At 39.9% G+C, this 16,032-nt stretch overlaps 2 protein-coding genes across 2 annotated transcripts; one reads left to right on the forward strand and one right to left on the reverse strand.

The window, feature by feature from the left end:
* Nucleotides 1–606: 606 nt before the first annotated feature.
* Nucleotides 607–1,548, reverse strand: LOC104857207 (vomeronasal type-1 receptor 4). Its single transcript, XM_010616972.1, has one exon. The coding sequence runs from the start codon at nt 1,546–1,548 to the stop codon at nt 607–609; it is 942 nt and encodes a 313-aa protein (XP_010615274.1).
* Nucleotides 1,549–11,361: 9,813 nt separating this feature from the next.
* Nucleotides 11,362–12,240, forward strand: LOC104857286 (vomeronasal type-1 receptor 3-like). The gene has a single exon (XM_019206458.1). It carries the CDS (start codon nt 11,362–11,364, stop codon nt 12,238–12,240), a length of 879 nt encoding a protein of 292 aa, XP_019062003.1.
* The last annotated feature ends 3,792 nt before the right edge of the window (nt 12,241–16,032 follow it).

A 16,032-nucleotide genomic window follows, 5' to 3' on the forward strand; every position in this document is an offset into this window, starting at 1 on the left:
GGGGCATGTGTCTAATCCCCCAACGAAATGTGGTATTGTGGAAGTCAATTAACACAGTAGGAATCAACAACGAAAATGCAGCAGGGCTTATAGTGACAACATAAGTGACAATTACTGCCCAAATGTGCGCATTACTGTGTGGAATTTATAAGATTAATTTCAGCTGCTAAAGCGGGACGTTGTTTGACTATATTCTTGTGCATCTTTGCTACAGCAGACAGAGCTAAGACACAAGCACAACAGTAAATAAACGAACACTATGCATCTTGTTTTTATCAAGTTCATGAACTAGAATACAAGAATATATAAAATGTAAATCATATGTTAAAGCAGCTTACCTTTGTTGTAACTAGCATTACAGGTAAATATGAAATATAGGTTTGCTATAGGTAAATTTCCAGAAATATTGCTTCATCAAAAATAAACATAATGCAAGTAGTATGTATGTACATATGTTCGTGCCTGCAAACACACAAATGTATACACATATAAATATTACATAAGCATATTTGTATAAGCCTCTATTCTCATGTAATATGAATGTATCACTGCTTGTAATTCTATGGAATGATTGAGAGAGTAATAATGGTAAAAAAATCTTACAATTTATCCATTCGTCACATGAGCAGGAGCTTTTCTATTCCTAATAAAGGCAACAGAGAGCCTGGACACACTGGAGTCACGGCTCAGGAGCAGGAAGGGGCTGACAGCTGGGAAAAGCCCAGCAACAATGGCAGATGTGTTCAGCAGGAGCCAGTGAGGATTATAAGTAAGAGACAACCAAACCTGAAAGATGCAGGAGAGAGCGTAAAAACAGATGTAGGTGCTGACCAGGAGAAGGATGGTTTTGGTGGCTCTGGACTCAGGAGAAGACCGGGGGGTGACATTCGTCCTGTGGATGTGTCTCATCTGCTGCCTGTGCCTGTACAGGACGGAAACCATGGAGCTGCTGGTCCACAGCATGAGCCCCAGACAGGAAACCTCAGGGACGGACAGCAGCACTGTGTATAACGACTCAGTGGTTTTGTCCTGACGAACACTGGTACAGTACCCAAAGTCTTTTAGGCTTGTGTGGTTTTTCTTGCTCCATTTTCCAGTCATGTGTGTAAGGAAAATAACATTTACAAGGCCACACAGGACCCAGATCAGGCACAGGGAGGAGCCAACATACTTGGCCGCTTTCACTTTAAGCTCTGCCGGCCTGGAGTCCCTGGGGCTGATGGTGATGGCCCAGGAGACACTCAGGAGACAGGTGCTGCCCATGGACGCACCCCTGCTTAGTCTGTGAAGATAGAACAGTAGCTTGCACCCAGCGTGGCTGAGGCAAACTTGCCAACTGAAAGCTGCCATTGTCTCAGGTACCCCTCTACACAGGAGAGTTACGAGGTTGGCTACAATCAAGTGCTTAAGAATCAGGTCCGTGGACCTTAACCTGCACCCAGTGAAGTGAAGGAACAGGTAACGGTAGAGAAGAGAGCAATTGCCCAGAACTCCGAGCACAATCTGTGATAAGAAGATCACTCCCATCACCACTTCACTGGCCGTCATCCTGCCCGTTCCCTGTTGTCTGAGCCCAGGACCCTGCAAGGCAAGATGAGGCATGGGCTGCGTGGACCAGGCAAGTCTCCACCTGCCACCGCCTCCCACCGAGGCCTACTTACTCAATGTTTTCCCTTTTAGAAGGACCCAAGAATTGGTTTATACATTTAAAGAGCACTTATAATGTATAAGTTCCTGCTATGAATGTGGTAGCCACAATGACTAATTCCCTTTTCACCATCTAGGATCAGGCATGACTAAGACTTTAACTACAAAGATGAGGAAATCTTAGGCACGGGGAGGTTAAGTACTCCTCTAAGTTCACACCTCCATTAGCGGCAGGGAGGGCCTTGCCCTGGCTGATGACACAGAACCCCTCACTTCCCTAAAAGCTCTTTGCTGGGTTCTTCAGGCAATCCAGCCATAGGTTTTGGTTTTTATACATCCCCTTAATCTTCTTTCATCCTATCTGAGGTTACATTTCCATTTCTTTGTAAGCATTTACTCTATTGGCCAACATCAGTTTAGTGTGAGCATTTGGACATCTAAAAATGCAGGTGCCCCGAGGGAAGTTACGGCAGCAGGGAGCTGCCTCCCGGTGAGCTGTGTGTGGTGACGCAGACCTGACAGCAGGAGAGCTACCGAGTGAGTCACGTGGCTTCGGTTCCGAGCCAAGTCCAATGACCCCGGTTACAGGAACCGTTCAGGACCCTGTCACGTCCTGAACTAGGTAATAACTGCAATGCATGCTGAGGTGCAGAATAGCAAGAGACTGATTATTAATTTCCGACCATTCACCTATTTGCTAGTGAACCCCTGAGTTAAGTGAAACTCTCAACAATGAAGCAGGACCTGTGAATGGCACTGAACCGGGACACACACAGGCAAAATGGCGACGCGAGAATTGAAAACTTACTTAAAAGTGAAAGGAGTGGGTTTGGGTTTGTTTTGGGGGTGTTGCAGTATAATATGCACTTTAATTCGCCTTCTTGTTGAGAATAGTGCTAGGGTTATGGCTAATTGTGAAGGACATTACAGAGATTTTGTCTACATGCACCCCCAGTAAATTCCCACAGTAGGGTGGCTTAATGGTTGCAGTTCATGAAAATGCTTTCGAATACGTAAAAATGAGATTATATATTCCTGCCTGCAGCTGCCAGCAAGCAGCAATGATTATGCTAACTTTTTCTTAAATGCTGCTGCCCTAACTTTAAGAGAGAAAATACCCAGAGGATACGCTCAGACTAAATACTTTTAGAAGAGATGGTTCCTGTCTCCATTAATTGCATGTTACACCCATCGAGAAAAACCGTTGTTTGTGCAGGTGCTTGATTCCCTTCCTCTGCAGAATTTGATTGGTCTTGTGAATCCCTTTTACTCTTTGTAGAGTGCTCTTTACCCTGGAGGAATCATAGTCCTCAGTGCTGCAATCCTGAAAGGTTTATGATTTCTTAGGCTGAACAGCAATTTTAAAATTTGTTCTGTTTAAAGGACGACACACACATTTGCTTTAGTCCCCTGTTTCATTTTTAAGGACATATTTCCAACGCTTAAATGGCCTATGCACATCAAAGTCATACAATGCAAGGATGTAATATATGGATACACTGTTTCCTATTATCACAAATTCATAACACACCCTTCACCACAGGGAGTTAGCATTTTAGGGTGTGTGTGTGTATGAGTGTGAAGGACGTTTGGAACTCATCCTATCAAAACATTTCAGGTAAATAACAGCATTATTGACACAGTCCCTCTTCTATATATTAGATTGCCAGATTTTTCCCCTTATAATTGAAATTTTGAATTCATTAGAACAACTTCAGCAAGCATGGTAAATATCAGGCTACCTGAGCTGTTACCTAGATGATGCCACAGAATCACTGCCAGTGAAGGTCACATTAACTTAGAGGCCATCAGGGATTGGCACAGGGTACAGAAACCTCATTTCTTTTTACTTCCTGAGCCCAGTGCTCAGGAAAGTTTGTGCTTCCTGTGTGGCTCTGACATTCAGTCAGGCTCAGTACAGAACACCTGACACTGGATCACTTAGCAAGACTCTCCACATGAGTTTCTCCTGATGAACTCAGCCTCCCAGAGAACAACTGGAAATATTCACCAGGCTCCTTACCAGGTTGGGGATCTCATGCCTTGCAGAAGATTAGTGCTGCAGGGAGGTGAGTGTTCCTGAAATATGGGCCTGTGCTCTGTGTCTTCCCCTCCCCTCGGACCTGTAATTATGGCTTCATCTGTAGGAGCAGTGGGCGTCCAGGCTTGGGGAGCGGAGATCAGTTCTGGGAGCTTTTTTCCCAGGTGACGGTGTCAACACATTTCTGAGTTTCTTTCTAGAGTCTCTTAGGGGAATACGAGAGTGTTTGGAGAGGCACTTGCTTACCCCTGATCCCTGCAGACAGACAGGTCCCTCATGAGGGTGAGGGCAAGAAATGCTGAGTCCTGCGTGATTGGCAGGGAGATATGGATGTCTCACTGTGTTCCTTGCTTTCCTCAGTAATTTATTTTTTTACCCAAATCTAATTACATCTAATTCTTTATCTCACTACATGGTCCCAAGATTTATGTCATTAGCAGAGCAGTGGAAGGAAACACAATATCTGGGAAGGATTTTAAGAGGCACAAGTAAAAAGAAAAACATGATTCTAACGTCTTTGAATATTACTCAGCTACACCAATAAGTCCATCAATTAATGACAATTAATATCGAAAATTTTTTAGGGAATTTACTTTCCCAACATCAACATTTGTTAGTGACCTGAGAGAGACAGGAACAGTGCCCATGAAAAAGGAGAAAAATTTTTTTTAAAAAATCCCTTACACAGGGAAACATCAGGACAAGGTAGTTTGACGGGCAGATTCTTATATTTTTTTCTATCAGGGAAATAAACCTGTTTAATTTACTTAAGAGCTTCCAATGGTCACCAGAATTCTCTACATAAATCTCTAATGCTGAATTTTTGTTTTGTTTTGTTTTTGGTACCAGGGATTGAACTCGGGTCCTTGAGCTTGTGAGGCAAGTGGGCAGGCGGAACCTCTGAGGTAAATCCCCTGCCCTCTAATGCTGAATTTTCAGTGATGAGTACATTTGGTTTTTGTCATTAGAAAAAGAAATTATGACTTGAAATATTTTTTCATACGCACACAATTTTATGTATTTTTTCCTCCCATCTCTCTAAATATTCCACTCAAGGATTAGATAAATAACAAAAATGTGCACTCCTGTATGAGAGCTTGAGCTACGAAGACAAGGAGGAATTGAAGCAATTCAGGTCTCAACCAGCGGTTTCAGAAAGGCTGATTTGTGCTACAACTTAACATAAAAAAAAATCATAATTTTTCTATACTCAAGTAAAAACATCCACTGGCAAAGAGATCAGGAAAACAATACCAATATTTCAGACAAACTGAAATATTTAGAGTCAACCTCACCAAAAAGGCAACATGACCCTGCAACAACAATTACTAAACTTTTAATAAAGCAATTAAAGAAGATGCTAGAAGATGGAAGGACCTCTCTTGTTCATGGATCAGCAGGAATAACATTGCTATGCCAACAGCAGAGCTACAGATTCAATGCAATCTCCATCAACATATGAATGACATTCTTAAAAGGATAGAAAAACATTCTAAAATTCTATAGGACACAAAATAACCAGAGTAGCCAAAGTACTCTTGATGAAAAAGAGTGAAGCTCAAGGTATCACAAAACCCAATTTCAATATGCACTACAGAGCCATTGAGGCAAAAAAGTACAGTAATATCAGGGCAGGCGTGTAGAGCGATGGAACAGAGTCGATAAATAGACCCCCACAACCACAGCCATCTGATTCTTGCCAAAGTAGAGTGCAAAAATGTACACTGGAGGAAAGATATCCTCTTTAATAAATGGAACCAGGCAAGGCAGATAAAAAGGGTTCTGAGATTAAGACTAGATCAGTTTTAACCCATCACAAGCTATTTTACAAAAACCCTTGTATACAAACGACGGGAATATAATGCAGGATGGCCATTATGGAAATATAAAACTTCAATATAGAAGTCTTGCCTGCATTCTACAGTTGAATTACTTGATGTCTGTGCCAACGTGGGATATTCTGTTTGCACGGAGACATCCCCAGTGCCAGATTGAAGGGCCCTGGAGGACAGGTGGTCAAGTGGCCTGCATACTGTGGGAACCAGAGCACATCTGGAGTGGGCACAGCTCACAGTAGGCCTGGAAGTCCACATTTGCCAGATATTACAGTTTTTATTGAGTAAAGTGGAAGATTCTCACGTTTAGGTCAACATCTCCCAAACTTTGTATGTTGACACTTACTCATAATAATAGGGAAAACTCTCAAAGACAGCTCAAACCTACAAAATGTCACAATGTAGAATGGCTTCTGCTGTCTCTGACAGCAGTTTGCTTTGTTTAGTTCAGAATTAACAGACACCAGAGGCATTAACCACTGAATGAGCCATCTGGTCTCATCCTGAGATAATGGGGCACATCAAGACACCGAGTTCCAAAGTTCTGTAAACAACAGGATTGTAAAAAATGTCCAGATGAAAAGAGACATTGTTAACTTTGCTTTCCAGACAGGGAACACCCCCTTCCTATGGGCTATGATAGACAACTAGATTAATCTTAAAGGTAAACTCCATAACTACAAAGAATTGCTACGTCTGAGTTAAAGTTAACTGTCTTGTGACAGTGATTTTTTTATACTGGTAATGTGAACTTGGAGAATGAAATATAACCACCTGAATGAGATCACAGCTGTAAAACACTATAAAGGGGAGGCTATAACCCAGTACGGGGTCGATTGCTGGTGCTGCTTTTGAGTGTGATTGGCCTTTTGTTGAGAAAATAAACTTTATAAAGGGGAGGCTATAACCCAGTACGGGGTCGATTGCTGGTGCTGCTTTTGAGTGTGATTGGCCTTTTGTTGAGAAAATAAACTTTTAAAATTTTACTTCCATTTTGCATCTCTCTGTGTGTGTGTCACTTACCAACTCCTTCTGCAACAATACTAGAAATAGATAGTTTCTATCTGTGGTCAAATAGAAGCCATAGAATAACAACTTTTAGTTTCTTTTGTCCACACATTGAGATGCGGAAACCCTTGTATACAAACAATGGGAATATAAAGTAGGATGTCCATTAAGAAAATATAAAACTTCAATATAGAAGTCTCATAAATTGAAAATGGAACTGCCCTATTACTTGACATGTGAGATTCTGGGTATAGATATAAAGAAATTGATTTTATCTTGATCACTTCACTAAACCATTATTCATAATACTCAGCACCATACAGGAAAAACCTGTGTCCATCAATGGAAGAGTGAACGATGATAGCGTGATATATGTATTTGTATGTGTATATATGAATATTATTTGGACTTAGAAGGGAATCTTCCTACATGTGAAACCTGATGAATCTTGCAGTCAAAATCCCAAGTGACATAGACCAAAATGAGAAAGACAAATATTGTTTGATCTCACTTATATCGTAAACTTAAGATATTCAAAACATAAAAGCAGAGAGTACAACCATATTTATTAAGGGCGATGATGTGATCAGTAAAGGAGCTATTGGTCAAAGTTTATGAACATGAAGTTATGGCGGATGAATAGTGCAACTGTCTAGTGTACAGTATATGAGTATATGAGTATAGTTAACAATAATGTCACTTATACTGGAAATTGGTAATTAGTGGTTATGAGAACTATCATAAAATATTAACTATGTGAGATAATGAATATGTTTGGTTGATTTAATAATCACAATATATATTCATACTTCACCAGGATACTATACAATCATCTCTACATATATATATATATATATATATATATATATGAGAAAATATTTACTATCCATTGTAAATTATAACTGATTTCAATAAAATTCATAATGAACATTTTGAGCTGCAAGAATTTTTAATACATTATTGAGTTATTGTTTTAATCACTATGTTTATATTTTCCTTTTGTAACAGTATTAGCAGCTTTGTGTCACCTTTTGCAAATGCCCTAGAAATAAAACTCCAGTGTTCCTGGATGTAAAATGAGTGAATAAGTAAGCAAAGAGCTTTTGGTTTGCTTAAGGTTTATATATTTTTATTATTTGAGTTTTATTGATTTCTCTTCTTACTTTTATTATTTTATTCCTTCTGCTTGTTTTTGTATTAATTTGTTCTTTTCTTGTTTCTTTAGTAAAGATCACAGAGAATTTGCTTAACATTTTCCCTCTTTTCTAATATAATACTTTAGTGGTAATATGTTTTTTCTGATACCACTTTAAAGTATTTTTATCATTCCTTTTGAAGTCCTTTGTTAGATTATTAGCTGTAATTCACTTTTATTTTATAAACTAATTTATGGTTAATATCTATTTCATCTGTATGATATATGTACATTTATATTTAAATTGCACATATAGATTATCTCCTACTTTAAAACAAATTTATTTTATGGATTGTAAGGACCCTAAATAATATATTTTCATTACTGCTCTTTATGTCATTATCATATCCTTTGTCTCCTATATTTTGAATTTGGATTCAGTAGGTTCTCAGTCCATTCCTGTAGTAACACACAGGTGTTCTCACAGATGTTTTTTTCAGGCTCATATTCTGTAGAAAGAACATTGTGAGACATTTCACTTGTCAGGATTTTTAATATACATCTAGTTTTTTTTAATAAAAATGGAAACTAAACTTCTCAGAACAAAAAATCTTTTCTCTTCCTATGAAATAATAGAATTTTATTCTTTCTTTAGTCCTGTTCATCTGTGTATAATTATTGTTAATTCTTCCTGATAGTGCCATTTCAACTTTTTGTTATATTTACTTTTATTACTACTTTACAATTTACCATTTGCAGCCTCTCTTCTATTAAAGAATTGTGATTTGTTGCAAATTTGAAGAGTCTTACTGTGTGTAGAGTATGGGTTCTACTCCGAAAGATATAGTAGGCTCCTTTTCAAGGGATGCCGCTGGTAAAATCATGCTAGAATTTGTGTTCTGAGTAGGCTTTATTAGGTTCATGGTACTAATAAATATCTGGAACCGAATGGCCATCACTTTAAGCACCTCTTGTAACTGCAGAGGCCAAAGGAAACTTGTATTTATGATGTCTCAATACGTTTAGCATTAAAACATTTATACCAGTTTTTCTTTTTCTCTTGTATACATTTTTGGTAAACATATGTAATGTATATAATCTAGATAGATTCTATATGAGCAACCGTACTCAATCTATCAGTCATCTATTTATCTATGAAAATTGTGTGGATTTATCTCTTGTTCTCTCCATGGCAAATGACCCTTTATAATGTCTCCAATTTATAATGACCCTTTATAAAGTCTCCCTTTAAAATGTCTCCAATCAAGGGGTAAATACCTGCGAGAATCTGGGTCTCCAGCGTTCTTTGTGAATTTAGTGCTTACTCACCTCAAATACACTTTTGAACTGTTGCGTGCGGAGTTGCACAAGTAATCTCTAATGGATTTTGATGTCAGCCGCGGCGTGATACTCTTCATTTCACTCTGCCCTGGGCCTGGCCTAGGGTCCCTCCACACCTCCGATCATAACACCGTTGACGGCGTAGCATAGGAGTCTGTAAGGCAGAGGACGCGGGAGGTGGGGACGGCAGCTTCCCACAGGAGCTTAGGATCCAGGGGGACCCACGCGCTTTCCTGCCTGTCCCACAGTCTCGGGCCTCCACTTCCCCTGCTGCCTCCGTCTAGCAGGGAAGACGGAAAGCAATTGCCGTCAACACACACTCCTCTGCTCTTTGAGATGCTCAGCACAAACAAGAACTTTTTAATGTTTCTGGGAATTAGGAAGTCAGAGAAAAGTTTTCAGATACACAACAAAGGCAACAGCGTCATTGACACCGCAGGGGAATCGATCCTGCGGGGAGGTGAGGTCACTTCATTGGCCATGTTTATCTCTATGTCTGGCCCCTTCCTCTCTCACAACCGTGCCCATGTGCCTGTCACACTGAGGTCGCCATCCCGGCTGACGGAGAGGGACAGGTGGGTTTTCTCACCGTCTGAGTGACAGAGTCGGCTGCAGAAGCAGGAGAGACAGATTCCGGGAAAGTGCTCCCGTGTGAAGACAGATTGTTCTTCACCAAAGTCACAGAGACTGGAGGAGCAATTCCTGAGTCCTGGGCAGAGTGTGGGCAGGGACTACGGGACCAGGACCCTGTGCTGAACCCTGGTGACTGCTGATGTGCTCCAGTGTTACCCTCGCTGCTCTGACGGCTGCAGCTGGACGCAAGCAGGCGTGAACTTCATGACGGACAGGAGGTTAATGTGGAAATTAATCTGCTTCAAAGGTACCATGAAGTAACGGTGGAGACATTTTCATGATTTATATTCTATAATTCCTGTGCATCTGTTGATGAATAGGGTGGAGTGAACAGAATCTTCTGTTTGGCAAACTTGACTCGTGTTACTTAAACAAAATTCTCTCTCTCCAGTGTGAGTGTAATGTGTGTACTGAATGAAGAACTGTATCTCTGTACGAAAGTATTAGAAGTCTGTTGATATTGGAGAGTTTCTATTCCTCCAGTTAGAAAAAGATGTTTCAAAAGTAGCACTTTACAGTTGAGTGTGAAAGAGTGCAGATAAAAAACAGCATTTGCTACTTCGGCATGCTAGCAATGTTTTGTTTGGTTAAAAAGTACTCCTTAAAGGTTAGTGCTGTCTCTTCCCTTTTAAATTGTATCATACAGATGATGGTATGGCTTGCATTTTCATTTTATACCTCTTTTGCATTATAATATCTATTAAATATCACATGATGTGTAGATTTTTCTCCTAAGGCAATGAACAAAGAATCATATCTTCCCTAATAAAGCATTAACCTAGTGTTTTGTTTTTTCTTTTTTGTATTTCACATCCCATAGATGAGAATGAGCCCCAGTGCTGTACTCTTCTGGCTGGCAGTATTTAAAATATGAAATGTATATTTTTATTGCTTTCCTAATATTCACCCCTATTCAATATATACACCACGGCTGAGGAAATGCCAGATATATCTACATTTTATGAAGTCATCAGAGTCCTCACTCCCATAATATTTTCTATATAATAGCATTTGCCAATGGAAAAATCCAACTCAATCAAATGCATAAAGCTAAATGAATGTGCTGTAAGTCCTGAGATGCAGCCGTACAGTAATTCACAGACTTAATTTGTTTTAAATTTTTTGGGAAGATGGCCCCGTCTGTTCTTGTGTGGGAAAGATGGCCACAGCTGTATTTGTCATCTGATGTGGAGTTTGTGAATGCAAACAAAATCTCGTTGAATGCTTTTGTTCGTTCGAGGACCGAATTGTTTGCAAACAGAAGCATTCACGGACTGAGGTGCATGTATGTGTATTATTTTTAAAAACACAAAAAGGAGATGGGGTACTGTAGCGGAACAATGACACAGAAACCAGGCAGCTTTGGATCAAAGCCAAACTCTTAGTGATTTTTATGTAAATCATTACTACCTGATTAAATTCTCCTGGATTGTAAGAAAGACACACAGTAGTACCTATGTCTCATGGATGTGGACATTAACCTAGTTGTATAGCCCATTAACAGTGATCTATGTATTGTAAATGCTGTAGAAGAAAAAACACATCCCACTTAGGGACTATTCTAAGAAAGGAAAATACACTCGAGGAAAAAATGGGCAGAGAAAATCATGTCAAAGGGAGAATTTCATATGTTATTCTGTGTTAACTAATATCCACAATTCATGTTATCATGCAGCAGCCTCTGTTCAAGAATTTGAATACTGAACACAGTAAATGACAGAATGCCCTCTGTGAGTGTGTCTGTTGGAATAATCTTCCTTGGTCAGATTTTCATTGGAACCCTGGGGAATCTCTCTCTCTTAGGTAAATATTTATTTCTTTACTTCCGTGGATATAAGACAAGACCCATAGATTTGATTCTTGTGCATCTTACTGTGGCCAATATCTTGGTCATTCTCTCTAGAGGGATCCCAGAGACCTTGGCAGCTTATGGGTTGGAAGACTTCCTCAGTGATTTTGGATGCAAATGTGTTTTCTATGCTAGCAGGGTGGGCCGAGGTGTAGCCTTTGGCAGCACCTGTCTCCTGAGTGTCTTCCAGGCCATCACCATCAGCCCCAGCTACTTCAGGTGGGCAAAGCTGAAAGTGAAAGCTCCCAAGTATATAAGCACCTTCACCGCTCTCTGCTGGGTCCTGCACTTGGCGCTGAATACCAGTTTCTCTCTGACTTTGACTAGCAGATTGAAAACCAGAAACATCACAAATAAAATAGACTTTGCTTACTGTTCTGATCCACGTACCACAAAAGGGGTATACACAGGGCATGCAGTGTGTACTGCCATAGTTGATGTTCTGTGCATGGCGGTCATGCTCTTAGCCAGTGGCTCTATGCTTTTCATCTTATTTATGCATAAGAAGCAGGTCCGCCACATGCATAGAACCAGAGGATCCTCTAGATCCTCTTTTGAGACCAGAGCCACCCACACCATCCTTATCGTGATGAGCATTTTTGTATTTTTTTACTTCCTATCTTCTGTCATGCAAATATATGTGACTTTTTTTGGTAGGTCAATAATCTTACTGTTCTCTCTTACTTACTTCACGAGTGCGTGTTTCTCAACTGTCTGCCCCTTTGTGTTCATGACTGTGGCCAGTATGTAACTGGAATCTGCTGTGTCTACTCTGAAAGGAACAGAGGCATCTAATTGCAAGAGAAACAACACATGCACTACCTGGTTTTCACTGTGTGGGATCATTGATGAGCTCAACCATCACTAAATCCCCCCAAAATGCAGAAGAAATGGCCTTAACTCTTTTTTCAGTGTGTGTGTACCATCAAACTCAGGACCTTGTGCTTGTGAGGCAGGCGGCAGAACCACTGCTCAGGGATTTACCCCTGGCCCCATGGCCTTAACTAAGTCTTGTGTTCTTGACTTGACTAAAAGGAGTCCCTGCCCATCCCTCCCTCCCCATGTCTCAGATACTCTCATCTACAAACTACCTACAGTCTTATTAGTAACGGAAAGGCTACAGCCTTCTTGTTTTGGTGACCATAGCATCCAGGGGGTTATGACCCTCTCCTTTGGAACATTCTCTGTCTTGGAGCCTCAGCGGAGGCTTCCGTAAAATATTCCTAGGTGTGGATCAAGTTGATGTTAGGATGAACAATGAAAACCCTTTCAATTACCAGATTTTGGTAACCTGAACAGGCTTGAGTTATCATTTTGCTGCATTTTCATTTTAAACTTTGGAAGTCAATTCCAGAAGGTGGTCCTGGCTCGCTTCCTGTAGTCTATTCTTGCTTCTAATTTGGTGGACTTGAGGCCTGCTGCACTGCGTTTCCGTGGGTGCCTGTTGCTATCTGTGCTTCTTCCTCTTGTCCCACCCAGTCTTTGATCTGCTGCCTTGGAGACAGCGCTGCCCACACTGACCTGAATGTCACAACAGCTGTCTCCCTGTTCTGCTGAGGAGACTTCTTGCCTCTAGGAAAGTATTTCCAGAGATTTCCTGTATTTGCTACAAGTATGTGCCAAGAAGAAGGAAGAGCAAGGTTGTCAGGAGCACAGCAGGACAGGACTTTAGGATCCAAGGAGAATGGGATGGGGCAGGTACATGGGAGGTGCCAGAAACAGACAAGTCAATCGTAGAGGCGACGTCTTTCTCTGGTTGGTGTCAGTGTTCAGGATTATCTCCCTCTTTTACTTTACTTTATATTTCAACTTTTATTTATTTATTTATTATTTTTTGGTACCAGGGATTGAATTTGGAGCCTTGCCCTTGTGAGGCAGGTGGCCGAACCACTGAGCTAAATCCCCAGCCTATATTTCAACTTTTAAATTTTTAAAATCATCTCATTTTTATTTTAGTTTTTTGTTAACTTGCTGAGGTGTAGCTTTATTTTCCTTTCACCTAATGTCACTTTAGCATGATAAAAATAATTATTCTCCATAGTTTTCACTATTAGACATATTATTATAAAATGTTTTATGAGTGAGTCAAATCACATTTATATATATAATTCATATAGATTTAAAATGTTTCCTGTTTCTGTCTAATCACTGATATTTTGTCTCATGTTATTGTAATTTTGTACAATTGTGATAGAAATTGGAATTTTTTGTCATGCTTTGTAAATATACTTTTATGTACTTTTATGTTATGACTACTGAGTAAGATATTCAACTTTACGGTATTTGTACAGATTGTTACAATTAAATGTTGATTATAATTAATCATTATATAAATCTTTAGGGACTTTAAAACTGTATTGTATTAGTATAATGTAAACATCAGATTTTGTTTGCCTACTACCAAGATACTTCTAGAGTGAATTTTTTGTATTTTGTCTGGGTGTGACTATAACTATATGTGTGAATACGTGTTCATATGTGTGTGTGTGTGTGTGCGTGCATTTTCCTCAATGTCAGTGTGCATTTGTCCCTATGAGAATGTATGTGTGTGAAATTGAGCTTTTTCACTGCACTCTGGACATGTGGATCCTGTACTGCTTAAGGGAATCACAGATCATTTTCTTTGAAGACAAACTGATCGTGAAAGAGATTGAGTAAAAACACTCCTAATCTTTTAAATTATAGCCTTAGCTGAACTTCTAAAAACCTTTTTTAAAATTAAAATCCTTTATATTAAATCATTTAGGAGATTGTGTGTCTTTAGAGAACTACATTAAGGGTAAATGTAGAAACGGGACGTGTTAAAAAGCCAGGTAGAGGACTGGGGATTTAGCTCAGCTGTTCGGTGGCCTGCCTTGTAAGCGCAAAGACCTGAGTTCAATCCCTGGTACAAAAAAAAAAAAAAAAAAAAAGCCAGGTAGAAGACCAAAGAGATAGAGAAAGTGCAGCAGAAAGACTGCCCACAGAAAAGGAAGGAAGGGGGTGGAGTTCTGTACCAAATTAGGAGATAAAGAGGCAGAAAGGGAGACATAAATAAAGAGAAGGAGGTGTGAAACTGGAATGAAGACAGAGAGGAAGAAACCTGAAATTGAGGAATTTGAGAAGGGAGCATCACAGAGGGAAATGAGGAAAACGGAATAAGATCCAGGAAGCAGACAAAGAGGCTCACAAAAAAGACGGCACGAAGGTGAATGGATAAATGTATAGAGTAACAGAAAGATAGGAACACTGGAGCAGGGCATAGAGGAGTCAAGTCAGAATGGGAGAAGAAACACTGGGGGGGATTGCAAAAAACATTAAAATAAAAGACATTTTTAGGTGAAACGGAGGAGGCTAAGATGGACAGCACCTGAATCAGGAAGAGCTATCTGGAGTGAGGGGATGAAATGAATATAAAAAAGCAGAGGGAATCTGGAAAGAAATAGTGCGGAGACTAGACCGAGAGAAGAGGGACAGCAGAGGAAGTGACAGGGAGACGGAGGAGGTGTGTGGGGTAGCAGAGGAGAGAGGAGAACGGCGGAGGTCATCGATGCAGAGGGGTCAAAGGACAGAGAAGCCAGTGAGGAGGAAGAACGGGAAGTAGACGGGAAAATGTGGAGCAAGAAAAACAACTCATCATAGGAAAGGAAATATAGGGAGAATAAAGGGGCAGGGGAAATCCAAGGACACAGTGACGGTGAATAAACAAAGACTTCAAAGTGGGCAGTGGCGCAAGAAAATTATTAGGAGAAGAAGAGTAAAAATTAAGGAGCATTGGAAGGTGAGGTGGTGAAAAAGACGGATTCATAGGTGTAGGAGGATTGGACATAAACCAAACAACCGTGGAGAAGCTGACAGGAGAAAATGATTGAAGGAAAGAAAAATATTTTAAAAGGAGGTTTAGTCGCTGATTATAGTGTAGTACAATATATTTATGTAAAGACTACCACTGAATTATCTTTTTTCCCTCTATCCTATGTTTTTTTGATTCATCAATGCATTTGCTATCAACTTCATGAAAACATTTCAGAATTCTACTTGTTTTGCTGTGGTTTACATTATTTAAACATGAATTTTTAAAATTCCAAGCAGTTGAAATTTTCTTCTTTCTAGAAATTGCTTTCTAATGTCATTGCACTGCATTCACAAATTATACCACACCGTTGAATTTTATTTTCCTAAAATCCACGTATTGCTGTCTCCACCAAAACATATTTTTAGCCTCGTGCGATGGCAACATCCTTGCAAGTGTAAGGCATTAAGATGAGATCACGCTGGGGTAGAGTCAGAACTTTAGCCAGTATGGAAAACTGCAGGATACAAATCACAGGAAACAAAACATACAAACGTCAGTAGCATTTTCATCCTGCAAGAAAAACCCACTGATCTCGAAATCAAGAAGGTTACCTCATCCACAATGTCCACAAAGAAGTTACTAACATCTCTGTGGTTCCCTTCTCATGTAAAATAACAGAAGAAAAATAGTGGCTGAATCATACTGTTGGGAGTATTGGATTTGTTATTATTATGTAACACATTGGTGACCATGGCCCATACATTGTAT

Source organism: Fukomys damarensis, unplaced genomic scaffold, assembly GCF_012274545.1.
Source record: "Fukomys damarensis isolate Sample0158 unplaced genomic scaffold, DMR_v1.0_HiC HiC_scaffold_19, whole genome shotgun sequence".
Taxonomy (NCBI): Eukaryota; Metazoa; Chordata; class Mammalia; order Rodentia; family Bathyergidae; genus Fukomys; species Fukomys damarensis.